At 38.1% G+C, this 18,980-nt stretch overlaps 1 protein-coding gene across 1 annotated transcript; it reads right to left on the reverse strand.

The window, feature by feature from the left end:
* Nucleotides 1–10,940: 10,940 nt before the first annotated feature.
* On the reverse strand, nt 10,941–17,132 carry LOC137948615 (pentatricopeptide repeat-containing protein At5g52850, chloroplastic). The gene is made up of 3 exons (XM_068794712.1): nt 14,004–17,132; nt 12,224–12,419; nt 10,941–11,612 (listed from the first exon to the last, which is right to left on the reverse strand). Exon 1 carries the CDS (start codon nt 16,977–16,979, stop codon nt 14,190–14,192), a length of 2,790 nt encoding a protein of 929 aa, XP_068650813.1. The 5' UTR covers nt 16,980–17,132; the 3' UTR covers nt 10,941–11,612; nt 12,224–12,419; nt 14,004–14,189.
* Between the last annotated feature and the right edge of the window lie 1,848 nt (nt 17,133–18,980).

Genomic DNA, 18,980 nt, shown 5'->3' on the forward strand with positions numbered 1-18,980 from the left:
TCTTCAAAGTAAAGAGTTGATAATCTATGAACCCGAAGGTGGAAGGTCGTATGGAGCAATCTATTTATGGAGTTGTAATTAGTAGCTTTTTGGTGAGGTTTTCTTTCTCGTCTTATGCCTTTTTTAATGGAAACATTTTTGGAAGTGCATTATTGAGTACAGTGAATGAAAGAATGTTGAGTGATCGAGTGCGGGTGCATGAAATTGAATTAACAAGCAAATTTGCCTATTTCTATCGTGGTGATCCTTCTATTTTTTATGTGCATTCCGTTGTTGTGATATGACTGTACTCCTCTAGACTCGATTACCCGTTCTACTATTCGACAATTAGATAATGAAATCCATTTAGTACCTGAAAGAGATTAATTTTTGTGTCCAAGAGAAAATGTCTAAATATGCGTTCGTTTGTGCAAAAGCTAGCTGAAGACCACTCCACCATGGCAGCAACTCAGGTAAGCTGGCACTGCTGCTTTTCACCACTCGTGGACACAATTGAACATGGGCAACTGGATCAACATTATCCATCTTCATTCAAATCAGCTACAGAAACAAGAAAACTAAGTTTCACTGATCCTTGTGTAGAGGATATCATGCCTTAATCACAGGAATAACAGAAGACCCATTGAGGATTATACGCCTGCATCAGAGGCGCCTTAATCTAAGGCATAATTGACAACAAATCAGGAAATCACTCTGTAAATTTCCCTTTTAATCTATTTGAAACTGTATAAATTAAATATAAATAGTCATCATAAATGAAATGGTGATTAAAGATTGAATCAATCTTTACATGGTATTAGGAGTCCTTGTCGATCCATTCGTCTTACCTTCCAATGGCTGCTGAATCCTTTCCTCATCTTCTCCCCTGTTATACTTTAATCCATATGATTACCATTAAACTCTCCTTTGGAAAAAGCAATTTTTCCTCCTTCTTGAAAGCCAAAATCTCCTCGACTATGTGGACGGAACTTTAGCACCACCACCTCAGTTTGGCGCAGCTGATTGTCACACCCCTATTGCCGAATATTTGGCATGGAGAACTATCGATCAACACCTTTTTAGTCTCCTCCTTTCTTCCCTCACTGAGGAAGCAATGGTCGAAGTTGTTGGCCTCTCCACTGCATGCGAGGTCTGGCTCGCGTTGGAAAATGCCTTTAGCCACCGGTTGAAGGTTCAAAAAATCAGTCCCAAGGACAATCTCCAGCAGCTGAAGTTCAACACCCAATTTGTTGCCGCCTACACCCGCATCTTCAAGGGTCTTTGCGATAAGCTTCATGTGATCGACAGACCTGTTGACTACATCGATAAACTCCACTGGTTTCTCCGTGGACTCAAAACCAATTTCTCCACCTTCTCCACCACTCAAATGGCGCTCACACCTCTCCCCTGTTTCTCCGACATCACCTCCAAAGCCGAGCGCTTTAAGCTCTTCCAGAAATCTTTTGAGACCTATGTTTCTCATGTTGCTGCTTCCACTACCGCACCTTGTGATTGTGACTGGTCTACCCAACACAACTCTAGTCGAACCAATGGTCTAGTCGTCATTAAGCCAACCAAGGCCGAACCCATTCTGGTCAAGGGTGCTTCGCTGCCGCATATGTTGTCTTGATGATCATTATGCTGGTCGCTGCAACCAGTGTTATGCCTGTAGGGAGTTCAGTAAGTCTCGTACCCATCTTGCTGAGGCTTTCACTGGATCGTGCTCTCTCACTGGATCTGCGCCCTCTAAGTGGTTCTTGAATACTGAGACTTCGGCCCATATATCCAATGACCCATCCATCCTGGATCAGTCCACCCAGTACACGGGTAAAGACTTTGTTATTATAGGGAATGATGTCTCCTTACCTATTTCATACACTGGTATTCTCTTTCCTACCCAAAATATTCAGTTGTTTGATGTTTTAGTTGCTCCATATGATTTTTTCTCTATCTGTTACATTTACTAAAAAAATTTTCATTATTCAGAATCATCTCACAAGAAGGGTGGTGGCGATCGATAAGAGAGATGGAGGCTTATATCTACTGGAGCATGGCAACTCTGCCCTTATTTCTGTTCTTAATAATATATCTTTACATGCTTCTTATGATTTATAATATGCTCACCTTGGACATATAGATCATTATGTTATTTCTTCTTTAAATAAATTTATTTTACATCCATATTGCCCTTTCCATTATTATATAGTACATGTAAGCTTGCGAAAAATCATCGTTTGCCATATTCACCTCATGAACATAAATCGTCTAATGTGTTATGGGGTTCTTTACTTGTCAAATCCAATTTATTGTGACATATGGGGTCCTTCACCCGTCAAATCCAATTTAGGATTTAACTATTATGTTCTTTACATTAATAATTTTTCATGATTCACATGTTTTATCTTTTGAAATTCAAATCTGATTTTTATGATGTTTTCACCCAATTTCAAAAATTTATGGAAAATCAATACTCTGGCCATATTAAAATGGCGGGGTGAATTTACTAGCACTTGTTTCAAAACTCATCTTTGTACCTTAGGCATTCAGCATCAACTTTCCTGTCCATATTCTCCTGCCTAAAATGGTCATGCTGAACGCAAACATCGTCATATGATTGAGATTGGTCTGACATTTTTTTTCACTCCCATCTTTCTCCTCATTTTTGGGTTGACGCCTTCAGCATCATTAATCGTTTGTCCATCTCACTTCTTAAAGTAAATTATTGTTTGAACTTTTATATGGTTCCTTTCCAAACTATGAAAATTATTTTCATCTCTTTGGTTGTCATATTTACATTTTCTTATGTGATTATATGTCTAATAAATTTCAGCCTCGCAGTATTCCCTGTATTTTTTTGGGTTATAGTCCCCCTTATAAAAGGTTCTATTACCTTGATACCATCACCTTTTGGCTCTACATCATCTGCTATACTCAATTTGATGAACATAATTTTTCTTTCATCAAAACCTCTTAGGCTCAACCCTTTTCCTCTTTCCATTTTTCCAACTTTTTGGAACCTAGTCTTCTCCATATGAACCCCATCTTTCTTCTTCTGCACACCATTCTTCGCCCATTACTCAATTCAGATTTAACTCGTGTGCTATTTGTACTGATCTAGTAGATGAGTCCTTGCTAACCACTGATTCTTTTGCAGGTCCCTCCTCGCTACACCCGACTTCCAGTCCGATCACTCCTCATGATTCAATTTTTGTAATTCCGTTGGGTTCTCACCCTATGCTTACACGAGCTAAAGTTGATATTTTCAAAACTCGTCATCCGGCCAACCTCAGTATCATGGGATCCTCTGGACTTCTCTCCGCTCTCCTTGTCTTTACTGCGCTTAAAGGATTCAAATCTACCACTAAAAATCTTGCTTACCTTGTGACCTTGGATAAAGAAGTTCAAACTTTGTAAAATAATCACACTTGGATTTTAGTCACTCGACTTGCCTACACTAACATTGTGGGCTCCAAATGGTGATTAAAGATACAATCAATCTTTACACCTTGAGATATCCAAAGCTGAAATTCTGAACCACAACGGACAGAAGGTTCTCCTTCTCTGTTCTAGAGCTATGCTTACCCAAACACTTTCAGGTTTTAATATACTGAAGTACATTTTCATTAATGATCAGTTTTTACCTTACTGTGCCTGAATCAAACTCCTATAGGAGAAAGCTGAAACTGTAAATCCCAAGTAGCTTCAAGAGTACAGAAGGAAACATCAAAGAAACTACATGGGTAGAGCTTCTTTTCCATCATTGCTTCAAGTACTTTCTCATTATTGTTGTTGTCATTGACATGAACAAAGAACAGATGCTCTCATCTCTTAAATTTCGGGGACTCCCCTTATATCCCAACACATCTCTTTTTGCCCAAAAACAAAATCTCCCACTTTTTCCTTCTTTCTTTACTCCCCTTTTTCTTTCCCTTTGTTTTCTCTTTTTAATCCTTTCTCTCCTTTCTCACTTTAGAATATTGACCACCTTGTCTGCATTAAATACACCAAAACACATTTGTTGAACAAGTCTTGGCTTCATGGGTCAATTAAAGCTGTTCTTTCTCCAAACGAAATTTAGATTTGGCTTTCTCATATGTAAACCTTGGGTTGATGTGATTGAGGGAGGAGCCCCTTTCTGCGCTGCAAAAACAAAACTTGAACAAGTTCTTTGTTTTCATTGAATGCCTTTTGCTGCTTGTATTGACTATCGATGCTTTTTCATGCCAAGTCAAAAGTTGTTAAGAAAATGAGCTGCTAGAAGCTCAATTTGGGTCTCCAAGACTGAATTTGGTTAACCGACTTTTGAATTTCTTTTGTCGGATACACGTACTTGAATCCCCTCCCCCTTCCATTGCTTTTGACTGCCTCCCTCTTGACGATCTCTAATCTATGGACAAATCACAACTCTTCCCCCTTTCTTCATCCTCTATATCCACGCAAGTCAGAGACAGAGAGAGCCTCGAGGGAGACTTTTTGAAACTGTAGTTTCTTATTCTTAAATTTGATCTCATGCCATAAGCAAGAAATTCAACTTTTGCGCTTAATCTGATCTTCTCTCCTTCTGATGGATTTGATTAGTGTCATTAGGGAGATTCGAGAGGAGTTGGGATAATCCGAAACATGCTAAGAAACCCATTAAGTAATTAATCTCCTGAACGAGACCCATTTTCTCTGCTTTAATTAATCAGACCGATTTGCTGACGAAGTTTCATAGATAAGCTGAAACCTCTTTTCCAGAATATCATCTTAGAGGCCCAAAATCAAACAGGTCATGATCACGGCCATGTCTGTCGAGTGAAATGGATGTGGCAACGAATATTGACAGATTACTAAGTTCATGCAACGCATGGACCCCAGAACCCAAGACAGGGCTTTGAAAAGTTGGCATAACTTGAGGAAAGCACAGGGGTCCTACCTTCCCTTTCTCCGGCCTTGTGTCTTCCCTTTCTTTTTGTTTTCCTTTTCTTCGTCTCTCCTCCATTTCCTCAAGTCTTTTCTGACCCTACAGAAAAGTACATGAAGGTTCCTTTTAGCCTTCAACACCTGATTCTCCATTGATAGCTTAATCCACAACAACCAAAGCGTGTAAAGAGCTCACTTGTAAGGGCACATTACCTTTCTCATGGCTTGATAATGACCCACTACAACTGATCAGACCCAACTTGGTTGGCCCTATTCGTATTCCAAAATCTGATACATCATAGCTAATAATCTGATATAAAGTTACTGTATCATCTGTATCGAATCTGTATGCTAAAGAGTTCATGTAGGCTTAGTAGAACTACTTTTGTGTTGTTTCTTGAATTAAATCATTGGTTCAGTTAAACTTCAAAATTATATCAGTGTGTGAATGATCAATTGATCATCACTACCAGAGATTGGCGTCCCATACTGCGGTGACACCTGTATGCTGTACATAAAGAACTTTGATGAAATGGTTTTAGGACTAGAATTACTCCACTGATTGAAAAACTGGTTTCCCAAGTACTTTTAGGTAAGATCTGACCCACAGGTAGAAAAAAGAAAGAAAGATGAGGAGCATAAATTTCTTGAGTTAGATAGTGGTATGATGGCTGTCCAAGGGAAAGAAAGAGGTAAATTGAGATACCTCCTTTAGTCCTTTAATGGGTACTCTCAGAAAGAAAAGAAAAAGGATCTCCTTCTCTTGGGGTCACTGTAAAGTGAAAGCTCCCCTCTCAACAGCTGCGTATTCTTTGCAACTCAGAGCAAGCAAACTCTACGTCAGTCCCAAGATGAATGGTGATTCGTAAGAGTATTGGTACAAAAATAAATAAAAATAAAGAGAAGCCGTGTAAAAGAGTCAGTCTGTTCACACTAATCTTTCTCTTTTGTCAAGATGGTCTGTGAAAACAAGAGAAGAAACTGCCAGACTTAACAGGTTTCCAACCTGGAGCCCAACTGCTCGGATCCGACCAAAATGATGATCTGTGGTCTCTAGTCTACGGCAGCTATTCTTTTTTCCCATTTTTGTTTCTTTTCAAGTTTCTGTTACTGGAGTTTGTTGTAACATAGGAGAATGGAAGGAAGAACACCCAGAAAGGAGAAGAGATTGTAGACTTACTCGTTATGAAATTTAAGCGCTCCGGTCATCTGCTGATCAGTGAGTGAAGGTAGTGGTTACGATCGAATTCCCGGGGCGGAGAGTTGTCTGTGTTGAGGGGAATGAAGCCTGGTCCGAAATCATTCATGTCAATGCTCACAGCCAGTTACCTCCATGAATGGTTTCGAACCAGACAACATTCCCCTCAACTGTTCAAGATCAGAGAGGCAGAGAGAGAGAGAGAGAGAGAGAGAGAGAGAGAGAGCGCAATGAGATTTCAATCGTCCATGCAGTATTTTTTCATCGTGGCTATATACGTGAGGATGGGGAGAGATTCTTTCTTGCGTCAGATGCCTCCGAGTCCTCTTTCCACACTTCTCCTCACAAGGCCTTTCACACTGATCGTTACCAAGTTTGCATAAAATAAGTTCAAACTTGAAAAGGGAAATCTCACTGTAACTCCATCTCTCACATTACCAAACTTTTAAAGAAGCTCTCCAACAGCAACACCCACTTGACCACAATTAATATTCAATGGCTCCACACAGCAACAACCAAATGACTAGAGCCATCCGATCCAAGAAACCCATCCAGGGAATTGACAAGAGATGAACAAATCAGATCATTTCTTGTTGTGGATCTCACGAGATAATGTTTAATGCTAGTTTGATATGTACTGTAATCAAGGTTTAGTGTTTTAAGGGTCTGACTTAGTTAAGGATCTTGACATTGAGATTTATTCTCAAGAAAAGGATTTCTCTTTTGCTTCTCAGTCGGGAAAAGGGAGATGGTGAGTGGTGAGAGTGCAGAAGAGAACCTTCAGCAATGGAGCATAGACAGGCAACTATATTCTAAGCTTGAATGGCAAGCAAAACAAGAACTGCTGCTGCTAAAGCTAAAGTGAAATTTAGGAAAGAAGAAAGTAGAAGAAAAAAAAAAAAATCAAGCGAAGCTTCTTGGGAAAAATGGATCTTGTAAATCTGACTTCAGATTTAAACTCACATAGCCCACTTTGTTTTCCCTTGCTTTTCTTTCTTTCCTCTTATTTATAGGGGTGAGTTGGACCAGGATCAAACTCGTTCCTTGTATTTGAGGTGAATTACTACTCCAGTCACCCCAAGTTGCTTCAAGTCTAGTTTTGGGAGTTGGGACTCTACAACCCCAACCCCAACTTGATTTCATTGGGGCTGAACGTAACCTTGGTCGTTGGGCCTTCCAATCTATCCCTGAACTATGCCTCATTGTCATTCCTTAAAAAAGATGAACCGAAAATTAAAGATCTAGTTTGAAACATCATTAAAAATTTGTTAAGAATACTAAAAAAGCTTGAGCTATCTTCTCGTTTCTCTTGGTGTCTGTAGAGGGTGGAGCTAAGTTCTATCTACTCACTTCTTGCAGCATTTGAATTCCCTCTTCCTCTTCCAGGTTCTATGGCTAAAAACTCATTTTGAAGGTGAGAAGTCATTCCCTTGCCAGCAAACTGTAGGACCTTTTTCAGCCCTGCTGCTTTTGGAAGATGAATATAGTGATTAAAATCTTTCATGGGTTGGTGGAGGGAACTCTCTGTCTTATTCACAAAACCACTTAGATTTGAGACTTTGGCACAAATACTTTTAGAATAACATGCTACCCAAGTTAAAATCAAAGCTAGCCATGACCAACATGGGCGAAAGAACTTGCAGAAGCTAGTAAAAAAATCCTTAAAAGTATGAGAAAAAGAAAAATCAACAGGCAAGAAAGATTTTTAGTTCAAGGGCCTTAAATGAAAAATGAGTTTTATACAGTTGGAGTTGTTCAAATTCTCCAATAAAATAAAAAATTTAAATAGGGAGAAAAGCAAGAGGACCAAACCCTTGAAGAAAAGTTTTGAGTTCTCTTTTGACAAAAGTGAGGTATAAGGCTTTGTTAGCTACTCAAAAGCCTAAAGAAGTTGGAAAGACAAATAACCCAAAGTATGGTCTCGTCTTCAAAGACAATGGAAGAAATGATAAAGGAAGGAACAATCAAGCTTGAATAATGATAGTGCTTAATCAAATATCAAAGAATTGTAGATGGTATTCCGTTTTTGGTCAAATATCAATGAAAATTCATGAAGAAAGACTATCCCCTAAAGGATGAAAAAAGAATTTGCTTTTACTCAAACAAACCATAATCGTAGAAGAAAAATGTAAAAAATGGATCTACTCAAATAAACCACAAAGGTACGAGTGGAAAGGAAAATTATTTTAGCTTGAAAAACCTATCAAGGTTAGAGCGAAAACATTGCTCTACTCAAATAAACTATGAAGGTCTAAATAGAAGGACTAGTTGTTTTAATCTTGAATAAAACCATGAAAGGTTCCAACAAAAGCATAAAGCCAATTCTACTCAAACAAATTATGCACAAAGCTCAAAGTAAAAGCAAAAAAAATATGTCACTCAAGTAAACCATAAAAAATTGCTTCACAAAGTAAAAGAAAACCATGAAGGTTTGAGAACAATCGATTGAAAAGAGGAGAAAAAAGTAAAGTTAAGAAACAAACAATCTTTGGGTTTCTATAACAGATGACCTTTGAATATTGCAACTCCGTTAATTGATGATCTTTGAATAATGTAACTCTTATAATTGATTTCCCATGTTTTTCCTCCATAAAACTTAGGTCTAAGAGGTCCATTTTAGAGAAAGGTCTGAGAGGTTTTTTTTGGACTTCTTTGACTAAGCTCTTGGAGATAAGAAATTAGAAATAAGAAGAAAAAAACAACTACTTGAGGAGAAGAATCATAGGCATCTTCTTGTTTGATCTGGAAAAGTAAGTTTTATGTTGTTATAAGAATTCTTTCCTTGTAACAACTAAACGATTTATCCACAACCAATTTAAATTGGTGACTTTGTTATTCTTTATTTTAGAACTTCTTTTTTGTAAGTTTGTTTTACAAGAATGATGGGTGAACCAATGGGTGGTGATTGTTGGTCTTAAGTCATATGGTTTTGATGATAATAAAAAATTTAAAATTATTAGTGTCATGAAAGAATTTCTGAACAACTAAGTTTAAGTGAATTTTTTATAGCATTATTTGTTCAAACAAACCTTATCTATGGAAATTGCGTTGGTAAATGCAATGGTTGAGCAAATGAGAATAATCAAATAAAGCCCTTCAACAAAAAACTCAAAACAAAAAAAATGTTTGATAGAGGAGATATTTCGAACAAAGTGTTCCAACAATAAGTTTAGTAGAAAAAGAAATGTTCAAATAGAAGTAAATGTTCAAACAAAGCTCACCAACCTAAAGTTTAGCAGAAGAAGAAATGTTTGAACCAGTGTGAATGTTCGATCAATACTCGTGGATATATGCAAGTTCTAGGGAAAAGATGTTTGAATGAAGCTAAATGCTCAAACAAATCTAAAGATCAAAAACCATTGCAAAAGAAGTATTGTACAAGTAGGTTCAAACAAACCCTAGGTTAGAAATGTGTTGTGGAATAGAACTGTTCAAACAAATGTGTCTTTTTGAATATTACAAACCAAAACAATGTGAAAAAACTTTGAAACTACGATTCGACTAAGATAGATCCCAAAAATCTATAAGGAACCTATCTATTTGTTTAGTAACCCAAACAAACTTTTTAAAGTATTTTTCATGATTTCTTATCATGTTCTAATCAAATTTTACAAAAAAGGCAAAATCTTTCATTCGGAACTCAATGATTCAATTTCTAAACATTAAGAACTCTCTTGATTCCTAAGATCTTCACGAGCACTCCAATAACACCTATACTTTGTGTCTTGAAGAGTCAAACCTCAAAGAGCTAAAGAATTGTGCCCTTTGCTTTGAAACCTATACTTGCTTCCATTTATATCTTGTTCATTTTAGTAAAAGAATTTGAATTGGCATAAGTCAGTAAGTAGTTTGGCCTAAATTTCACAAACCCAAGTCCTATCAAGCTTTATTTTGAATCTAGTAATTGTACTTGGCCTAGTGTACTTGAACTAGTGTTCTTGTATAAAATCAATTAGAAAGTTTAGATTATTTCTCGTGTTAGAAATTTGAGCTTAAACTAATATTGACTGGTTTTGAGTTGTCCCCTAATTTGAAAAAAACCAATCCAAAAGTTTTTTTAAGCATTGAACTATAACATCTAGTCAATTAAGGACTTATTAAATTGTACCCACATAAATCGAGTACTTAGGGTTGTTGTAATTTTTATTTTAGTTTGTAACTTTGAATTCAATCTATTGAGAAGCATTGTATGTGGACATAAGTGTGACCAAGTAACCTTTGCATGTGTTTTGGTTAAGCATTATATAGGCAAGACCTTCCCTCGATACAATTCATTTAGAAAGTCTTTGTAGCTAGTACTAAAAATCCTTTTGAAGGTCTAGGTTTATGAACCAAATGAGGATCTAGGCCACATTGAAGTCCTCTTGTGGGTCTAGGTTAGAGATTCTAATTTACTGCTATAAAAATCTTAAATGTGGGTCTAGGCATGTTGTAAACTTTTATTGAGGGTGAGGGTTGTAAAATGGGTTGTTCTAACCAATTAAGTAGTGCAAGTTTTAGTATGGGCTCAATATAAATTGGCCCTTTGTGGCTCTTGATGGAAGAAAAACAAGGAGGAAGCCACTACCTATGTCTGTGTTTTTTTATTTCTCTTCCTGGCAGGAGCTCCCCCAACACAATGTCCTTCTAATGAGTGAGAGGTGCAAGTATTAAATTGTCAATTGGGTAACATAATTTATAATTATTATTTTGAAAGATGAGTGATATGCATATAGCTGTAACAGTTGTAACTAATCATCAATGGGTATGGCCAAGAGAGAGATTTATTAAAAACTACATATTTTTCTCAAAAAAATACTAGATACTATTTTTCATTAACCAAGTTGGTTTCTCAAAAAGAGAAAACACCATCAGAGTTTTTTTTCTTCTCCCAATTCCCTTACTAGACATTGTATATAATAGGGGCAACTGACCAGTAAATTGCCACTCAATCAGTGTAGAGAGAAGGGAGAAGAGAAGAAAAGAAAAAAAATAACTTGAGCCCTCCTACAGAACACTAAGGATTAGAACTTCATCTCAAACACAAAATTTTAGTTTTAGAGGTGCCAGGAAAGGGAAAGGTTGGGACAAGTACAAAAACTATCATTGAAAGGCCTATCTACACCAACAAAAATAACAACAACAGGACATCAGATCATCAATATCTTATCCACCAAAGTGGATTTCTTCCCATGCAATTGCACCAAATTCAGTCTGCTGCTATCTCCTTCAGTTGCTATGTTGAGGACTAGGTCATTTTCATCCATAGATTCATCTTTCTATTCATCATTAGACGGTGCCTCATCAGGAACATGGTTAGATCTGTTTTATAAGTTTGACATCGTCTCACTTTCTGCTGCCTTTTCAAAGTTCATAATATTCAGCTATTCTTCATCAATTCCACATTTATAGAGGAAACAAGTTTCTCAACAGCAGTTGCAGAATGGCCAGAATGCTCCTCACAGTCACAAGAATGGACGGGCAGAAAAGGAACCTCAATGCGCTGAAAACTGTATTTATGTTTGCCTGTTCAACTATATGGCAATGACTTCATCTGCATGACAGCATTGGAGTCAGTTCTCATACTCATTTTTCCTAACATCAAGATATTGGTCAGGAGGAGAACAGAAAGCGAGATTGCAGACCCTAAATTATGTTAATCTGCACTGAAAGTAAATTTGCTCATAGGGACAATGTATGAGAACTCCACTGTTGCATGTAATTTGTTGGAAAATTGTTTTGCATTCTTCCAAAATATTACTTAGTTTACGAAGTCATAAAATAACAGAGAATTTTTTTTTACAGAAACAGACTTGGATACATGCATTATCAGTTTCCAACGAGCCAAAAGAAGGAAGACAAATCCTTCGAACTGATCCATGTTCATGTGTAAATCATCAGCTGCCCAAAAATTTCAGGAGTTACCAAAATTTTCTTTTTTTGAAAGATAATCTTTACACAAAATTAAAAAATGCAAAAAAAGAATAAAGATCAATGAATAATATACATAATATTTTCCTAAATGAAAAAAAAAGTAATGAATTCTACCCCTAATTAACCACCGGGAACAAGAGCGAAAGACCAGAGGTGACAGAGAAGAGATGCGCTAAATGGATTAAATTTGAGAAACAGTGAAGCTACAGCACAACACCTACTATAACATACCTTTCTTAATCAGGGAAAGAAAATATGAAGTCGTGTCTTCTTCATGGCAGTCTTCTTTGACTTTCCTGGACGAGATACATCTTTATCTGAGTTTATTTCCTCAAGTACATCCCTCTGATGAGTTCAGCATCTTCTGCCCACTCTCTCCTCAAAAGAACCAGATAACGCACTTTGGCTTTTTCAAGCCTCAGCCAACCTGCATCAGTATATGTATTCATTACAGGTCAAAAACATCTAATGTGCATAAACATAAATTGTTTTATATAAATGTAAAGTGTTCCAGTGTCGGTTTTTTCCCTGTGAAATTTCTCACTAAAAGATTAAAAACATGAAGAAAATGAGATTAGGGTTTCCAAGAAAAGGAAATCATTGGTGAGATGGACCACTAGCATGCTTCACAGTATCTCAATGTTCAACCTGATAGAACACTTTCCCAGTATCTGCATGATTACAAAAAAAGCTTCTGGAGGATCAGAGATAGATGGGGGAGTGTATCTGAATCCCAGAGGCTGTGGTTTAAAGCCACAAACTAATTCTAACAGGATTCGCAAACAACATCAGAATTTGAATTTCTGAGAAACAAGTAGAGCAATGACAATTCAAAAGAAAGAAAAACAATGTAGAAATAGGAGAAGAAATACACCAAATAAGCAAAAAAGTATGGCTATTTAGATAACCAATAGAAGGACACAAATTGAATCATGTATCTTGATCCAGTATAATCAAGCTAACATATAATGCAAGGATTTTAACTACAATCTTGAAGGAACAAAAGAGGCAGCATGTGTGTGTGTAAGATACGGATTTGGTGGTAGAGGAGAAAAGTGGGAATAACTAGGTTGCTTCAAGGGAAACCCAAACTCCTACAGCTTTTGCACAGAAGAGAGAAAAGAAAATTGGGAATCAATTACTGCTCACTTCTTTTGGACTTGACTATTTTGTTAGGTTTACTATATCTTTTAGGAGACCCATGCCTGACCAGTGAACACATAGCCTACACCCTTACACATAACCTCAATAGACTTCACTCATTACAGCTTTAGTCTCCCAATCCTTCTCATAAAACATTGAAACTTAAAATAAATTAGCATTAGTATTCCTGGCTCAAAAAAAAAAAAAAAAAAACATTAGTCACTACTCAGGGTCCTTACATAGGAATTAGAGGATTAACATTCCTGCTCTTACTTAGTAGCTGTAAAGTGGATTTGATAGGATTTCTTTTCTATTAATTCTTCATCAACTCTCTCTTCCATCATTCATGTTAACTTTTTCATTACACTATCCCTTCCATTATTTATGTTACCTTTTTACTAATGAAAAATAAAATAAGTAAAAGAAAACATGCAAAAGATCAACATGATGACATGCCAAACTGAATGAGTTTAGAAGTCTAATTTGGGTTATGAGACACCAAATTCCAGTTAGCAATTTTGCATTAGTTTTAAAGTAAGAGATCATATATGGCCAGAGAAAGTAAGTGTAGATTTGAGGATAATTTTTCAGTTATTTAATCTTTATTTTTTGAATCAAGGAAGTGATTGGTAATGGAATCATGATACTAATCTTTTAAAAAAAATCATGCGACTTTATTTCATTTTTCTAGAAAGCAAAAACACACCCTTTCATATTTATCTAATTTATATCCCTTTCAAGTGCACTAGCACATTTCTGGACCTGGTAAATTCTCTAGGTAACTTCCCAATTTATGACTGAATAAGATGATTTTATAAGCTTATAAAGATGAATTACAAAATCGATCAAACATTGAATCTTGTACTACCTTGCTCCCACAGGAATGCACAATCTTGCACTTCTGAGCATGGAACGACATAGAAAAACCAAACCCAAATGACTTGTGATTCCAGTGCATAGATTTCTTTCGTTCTCACTGATGGGAATCAGGCTCAGGTTGATTTGGGGGGGGGGAGGTGTTGGGGAGGATTGTATATGTTTGCAGAAAACAGATTTACCAGTAACCTCTGCAAGAGCAATCACCCTTATTGAACGAGTGGAAGCGGTTATTGTCCCTTACAATTATCTCTCTATCGACCGCACAGGTCACAAGCTTAAAGAAATCATGGCATTCCTCGCAGATGCGTATGTTTTTTATTATACGTATCGGTGCTGTTGATGGGGTATTCAGAAGACTGAAAGCAACGGCCAGCTTCTCACTGTGATAAGCGGACCCAGCACTTTCTGCATAAGGAAAGCCCAGGCTTCTTACTGTCCTCTTAAGTGAGTCTAGTTTCTCATGAATTTTGTCTGTCTGTGGGTTTGATCTATCGTCTGCAGTGAAAGAATAGACCTTGTTCTTTAGTTCTATCCAGCTTTGTCCTGGGGTTTTCCGCAATCCCCTCTCTCTCATCATTTGGCGGATTTGCTGCCCAAATTCCAGTTTGTCAGCATCGTCATATATGTTTGCAAGCATGACATAGACTGCTGGATCCCACGGATTGCATTCAAGTGCCCGTCTTGCTATTTCTTCCCCAAGAACCAAATTCCGGTGAACCTTGCAAGAACTTAATAAAGTTTTGTAAATCAGGGCATCTGGGTGGAAAGGCATGGTTTCTATTACACCTGCAGCCTCCCTAAGCCGACCGGCCCTGCCGAGGAGATCAACCAGACACACGTAGTGATCGATTTGTGGTGTTATCCCGTAGGCTTGTTTCATGAAGCTGAAATACTCAAGGCCCAGATCAGCTAACCCGCCATGGCTACAAGCATAGAGGACTAACAGGAAAGTAACACCATCAGGTTGTATTCCAGACAACCGCATGTCTTCAAAACGGGAGAGGGCATCAGAGAAGAAACCGTGTGCAGCCAATCCTGAAATCAAGCCATTCCATGTAACCTCAGTAGGCTCAGTAATTTCTGCAAAGACTTTCTGGGCTTCTCTTACAGTCCCACATTTGCCATACATGTCTATGAGGCTGTTCAAGACAGAAAGGCTGTTGATCAAGCCAGATGTTATTGCATAGCAATGAAGTTGCTTGCCAGGTTCCATTGCACTTAAGTTTGCAGCTGCAGACAAGAAACTGGCAAGAACAAAATTGTCCATCTTTACATCATGCTCACGCATTAGCTGCAAGATGTTTAATGCCATTTCATGATGACCCATCTGATTCATTCCTGCAGCTAGGTTCGTATACGTGATGATATCTCTATGGGTCATCATTTCCATCACATTTGATACATCAACTGCCTTCCCTAGTCTAGCATAGGCATCAATCAGAGAGTTTCCAACAGATGGATCAGAGTCTACCTTAGTCTTCACTACATACGCGTGGAGCTTCCTTACCTGGTCTACAGCTTCTAAGGTTCTGCAAGACTTGAGGATGGAAGAGATTGTAAATGAGTTAGGCTGAATTCCTGCAATCTGCATATTAGCTAAAGCTTCAAAAGCTTCATGAGCATGTCCATGTTGAGCATATCCAGCAATCAGCGATGTCCAAGAAATTACATTTGGTGAAACTATTCCTGTAAAGATTCCCCGAGCTTCCTCTACTGTTGAAGAGTTTTTCATGTACAGGTCCACAAGGGCGTTTCCAACAGAGACATCACAGTCCAATCCCACCTTGATCACCCGTGACTGAATGAGTTGACCAAATTCCATTGCCAGAACAGAAGTGCAAGCACTAAGGATACTGGAAAAAGCAAAAGAATTAGGGGAAATTCCTGCTTGTTCCATCCTGGAGAATGTACTGACTACTCCTCCAAAATCTGAGACTTGTGCATAGCCAGAAATTAGAGCTGTCCACAACATTACATCAGTTTCTGGTGTGAGATTCAGCACTATGACAGCATCCTCCATCCTCTTATATTTTGAGTACATATCAACCAGGGCCGTTTTAAGGATCAAGTTAAGTTTGATACCACACAGAATTATATGAGCGTGAAGCAATTTCCCATAATTTAAACTGAGGAAACTTGCTGCCACTAAAAGCTTCACAAAGGTAAACTCATTTGGAGATGATCCTTCTTCAATCATATAGATATATAGTCTCAAAGCTTGAGTCCAATCCCCTGCCCTGGAGAAGCAAGAGATCACAATAGTCCAAGAAACCGTGTCACGACTGCTCATTTCCTGGAAAGATTTGAAAGCTTCAACCAGCTTATCGCATTTAGAATAGAAATCTACCAGAGCACTAGCCAAAACTGGATTTAATCCAAAGCCACGTTTTATTATCTGGCCATGAATACAAACCCCTGCTTCGAATTCCTCGAGGGAGCAACATGAACGTAGGACACTCGAGAAAGTAAATTCGTTAGGGACAACTCCAGAGGCCACCATCTGATAAAAAAACTTGAGTGCCTCTTCATAGTTCCTTGCTCTTACGTAAGCAGATATGACCCCAGTCCAAGAAACCACATCTCTTTCAGGCAATTCATCGAACAGACTTCGCACCTCATGAGCTCCATGGCATTTCGAGTACAGAGATAAGAGATTGTTGTTGAGGAGCAAGTTATCCTGAACACCCATTTTGATTACAGAGCTGTGAACAGAAATGCCCATTTTTAAAGATTTTGAGTTGCAATAAGAAAGGAAGCGTAAGCAGAACTCTTCCGATACTCGCAAATCCGCTGTTTCTGCATTCGCACATTGCGTATATCGACTTGGCTCGCATTCTGGATATATAAAACTTGGAAGGGGCTTCGATATTTTCTCGGCAACGAGGTTTTTGAGGGGAGTGAGGAGTAGGATGCTCGCAGGAACAGTAGGTGAACCGCTTCGTGACCTGCGGAGCCAGAGACTCATGCTCAAGTGACATGCTCAATTTGAAAACCAAATAATCAGGATGCGTTTGGATGGGAACAGGGACATAATGATCGTTAAAGATTGTCCGATACTGGTTCCATGGGTAATGCCTCTGGAATTACTCTGACATTGACATAGATATTCTCAAGGGTAACCGCCCCCAAGATCTAAAGATTGAAGCCTTGTCCATCAATTTGCCTATTCTCATAGCACAACTTTGAAGCCACTCCTTCCAAATACTCATTCATTTTTGTTGGTTGTTACTCATTGCCACTAAACCTTATTTTGTTCCCCCTCCGTATCTATTAAAAGGAGTCACCCACTAAACTCTATAGTTTGTATTATCTTCATCAAATGGTAGAGGATATTTGACAAGGTGATCAACAAGATCTTTTTTAAGAAGTAATCTTGTGATTGATTGAGCCTAAGAAAAGTAATTTGAAACTCATTTGAGGGGAATTGTGGTTATTTTAAGAAAGTTGGTTTTCCCAAAATCTAAAGAGTGGAAGTGACTATTTTCCGACCATAATTGGACTATTGTAGACTAAATTTCAAAGGGTTTATGACATTTTTCAAGCCATGTACTCCACCAAATAGGAAGGCAATCTCAATGAATTTTTGCCAAATTTTGAGGTTATTTGCAAGATTGGAAATTGGCTCAGCCATATTCCTCTAATGTGACTATTCAAGAAAAAACAACGAAAAGAGTTGGTTGGAACAATTTGCTTAGCTAATATGAAACCATATTTAGATGTGGCAAAGTCTCAAATCCTCAGTTTAACCACCGGCTAACCTTCCTTTGATGATATTTATGTTGCCATATATAGAGTTGCAGTCATAGAAGACTTAAGGACTCAAAGCTCACAATCCCTCAAAGAATTCTGCAATGTTCTCTCAAGGTAGAGGGTCCCTAATGCTTATAGAGGACGAGGAAGGGGTGGAAGAGGTTGTAGTAATTACAACAAAGGTCAAGGTACGTATGATTCTACACAATCCTGTTCTTCGAAACTTCACGACCAACCAAAAAATATGAATCAAAGGAGGTCAACTCTAAAAAAAAGCCTCATTGAAGAGGATTATGAAGTCTTCTAGAAGTTGAAAAACTTGCTCATCGCCACTCCTGGTACCTCGTTAGCTACCATGGCCACTACAGCTTTGTGTTTCTTCTCCTTTTTGGATTATTGATTCAAGGGCTTATAAATGAACGTAACCTCTCTAAAGTATCCCATATTTTAATATATATTTTTGTATGCACATAACTGCCCCCTAAAAAATAGTAATATGTAGCCTCTAGTCACACTCAGCTCACATTGACTACACCCACTATCATTATTTTACAAAATTCTTTTTAGACATAGCCCCAAAATTTGGGCTAATTCAAATTCCAGTCACAATCTTGTCAACATCTTCACGTGTCATAATAAATCGCTTTGGCTTAAGTTGGATCACGGGTGAACGTTTTATGTGACCCGTAAACATCTGGTTAGGATTAGTTGTTCCCCACCCATCATCACCAAGTGTTAGTAAAACCTATCCATGGACGTGACCACGATCGACCAAGTTCAAACCGCACATATATCAAAATATACCCGAAATGCGAGTCAGCGAGCATTAAATGATTCCGACTTTCGAGTCACCGAATATCTCGAGCTCAACGAAGCGCGCAAATCTCTCAAACCTCGCCCATCCTTTCTCGGAAATTAATTGCTCGTCCCACTCGACCTCCCCTCCATGCCCCCAAATCTTCTTCTCCCCATCAGCGATCTCACCCGTTCATCTCGCATCGATTGCCCTTGGTCGCTTGCTATTTAATGGCGGAGATGAAGATATTAAAAGTTGTGAAGAATTGACAGTTTCTTTCGTTTATGGCAGAGTGGGACCCAGGAGACCAGGGGCCCACACGGACTGCGCTGAGTTCGATGCTCCGGCGGGTTGTTTCAGTCACACGTGGATAACTGTAAAGTGCTACTTAAGAAATTCAAAAATCTGGATCTCGTAATT

This window comes from Aristolochia californica, unplaced genomic scaffold, assembly GCF_029961685.1.
Source record: "Aristolochia californica isolate CCGP_79_NKW_82.1479 unplaced genomic scaffold, dmAriCali1.0.hap1 SCAF_13, whole genome shotgun sequence".
Classification (NCBI taxonomy): Eukaryota; Viridiplantae; Streptophyta; class Magnoliopsida; order Piperales; family Aristolochiaceae; genus Aristolochia; species Aristolochia californica.

Excerpts from the sequence above, each read along its gene's own strand:
- LOC137948615 (XM_068794712.1), bottom strand. The coding sequence starts at position 16,979 with ATGAGTCTCTGGCTCCGCAGGTCACGAAGCGGTTCACCTACTGTTCCT.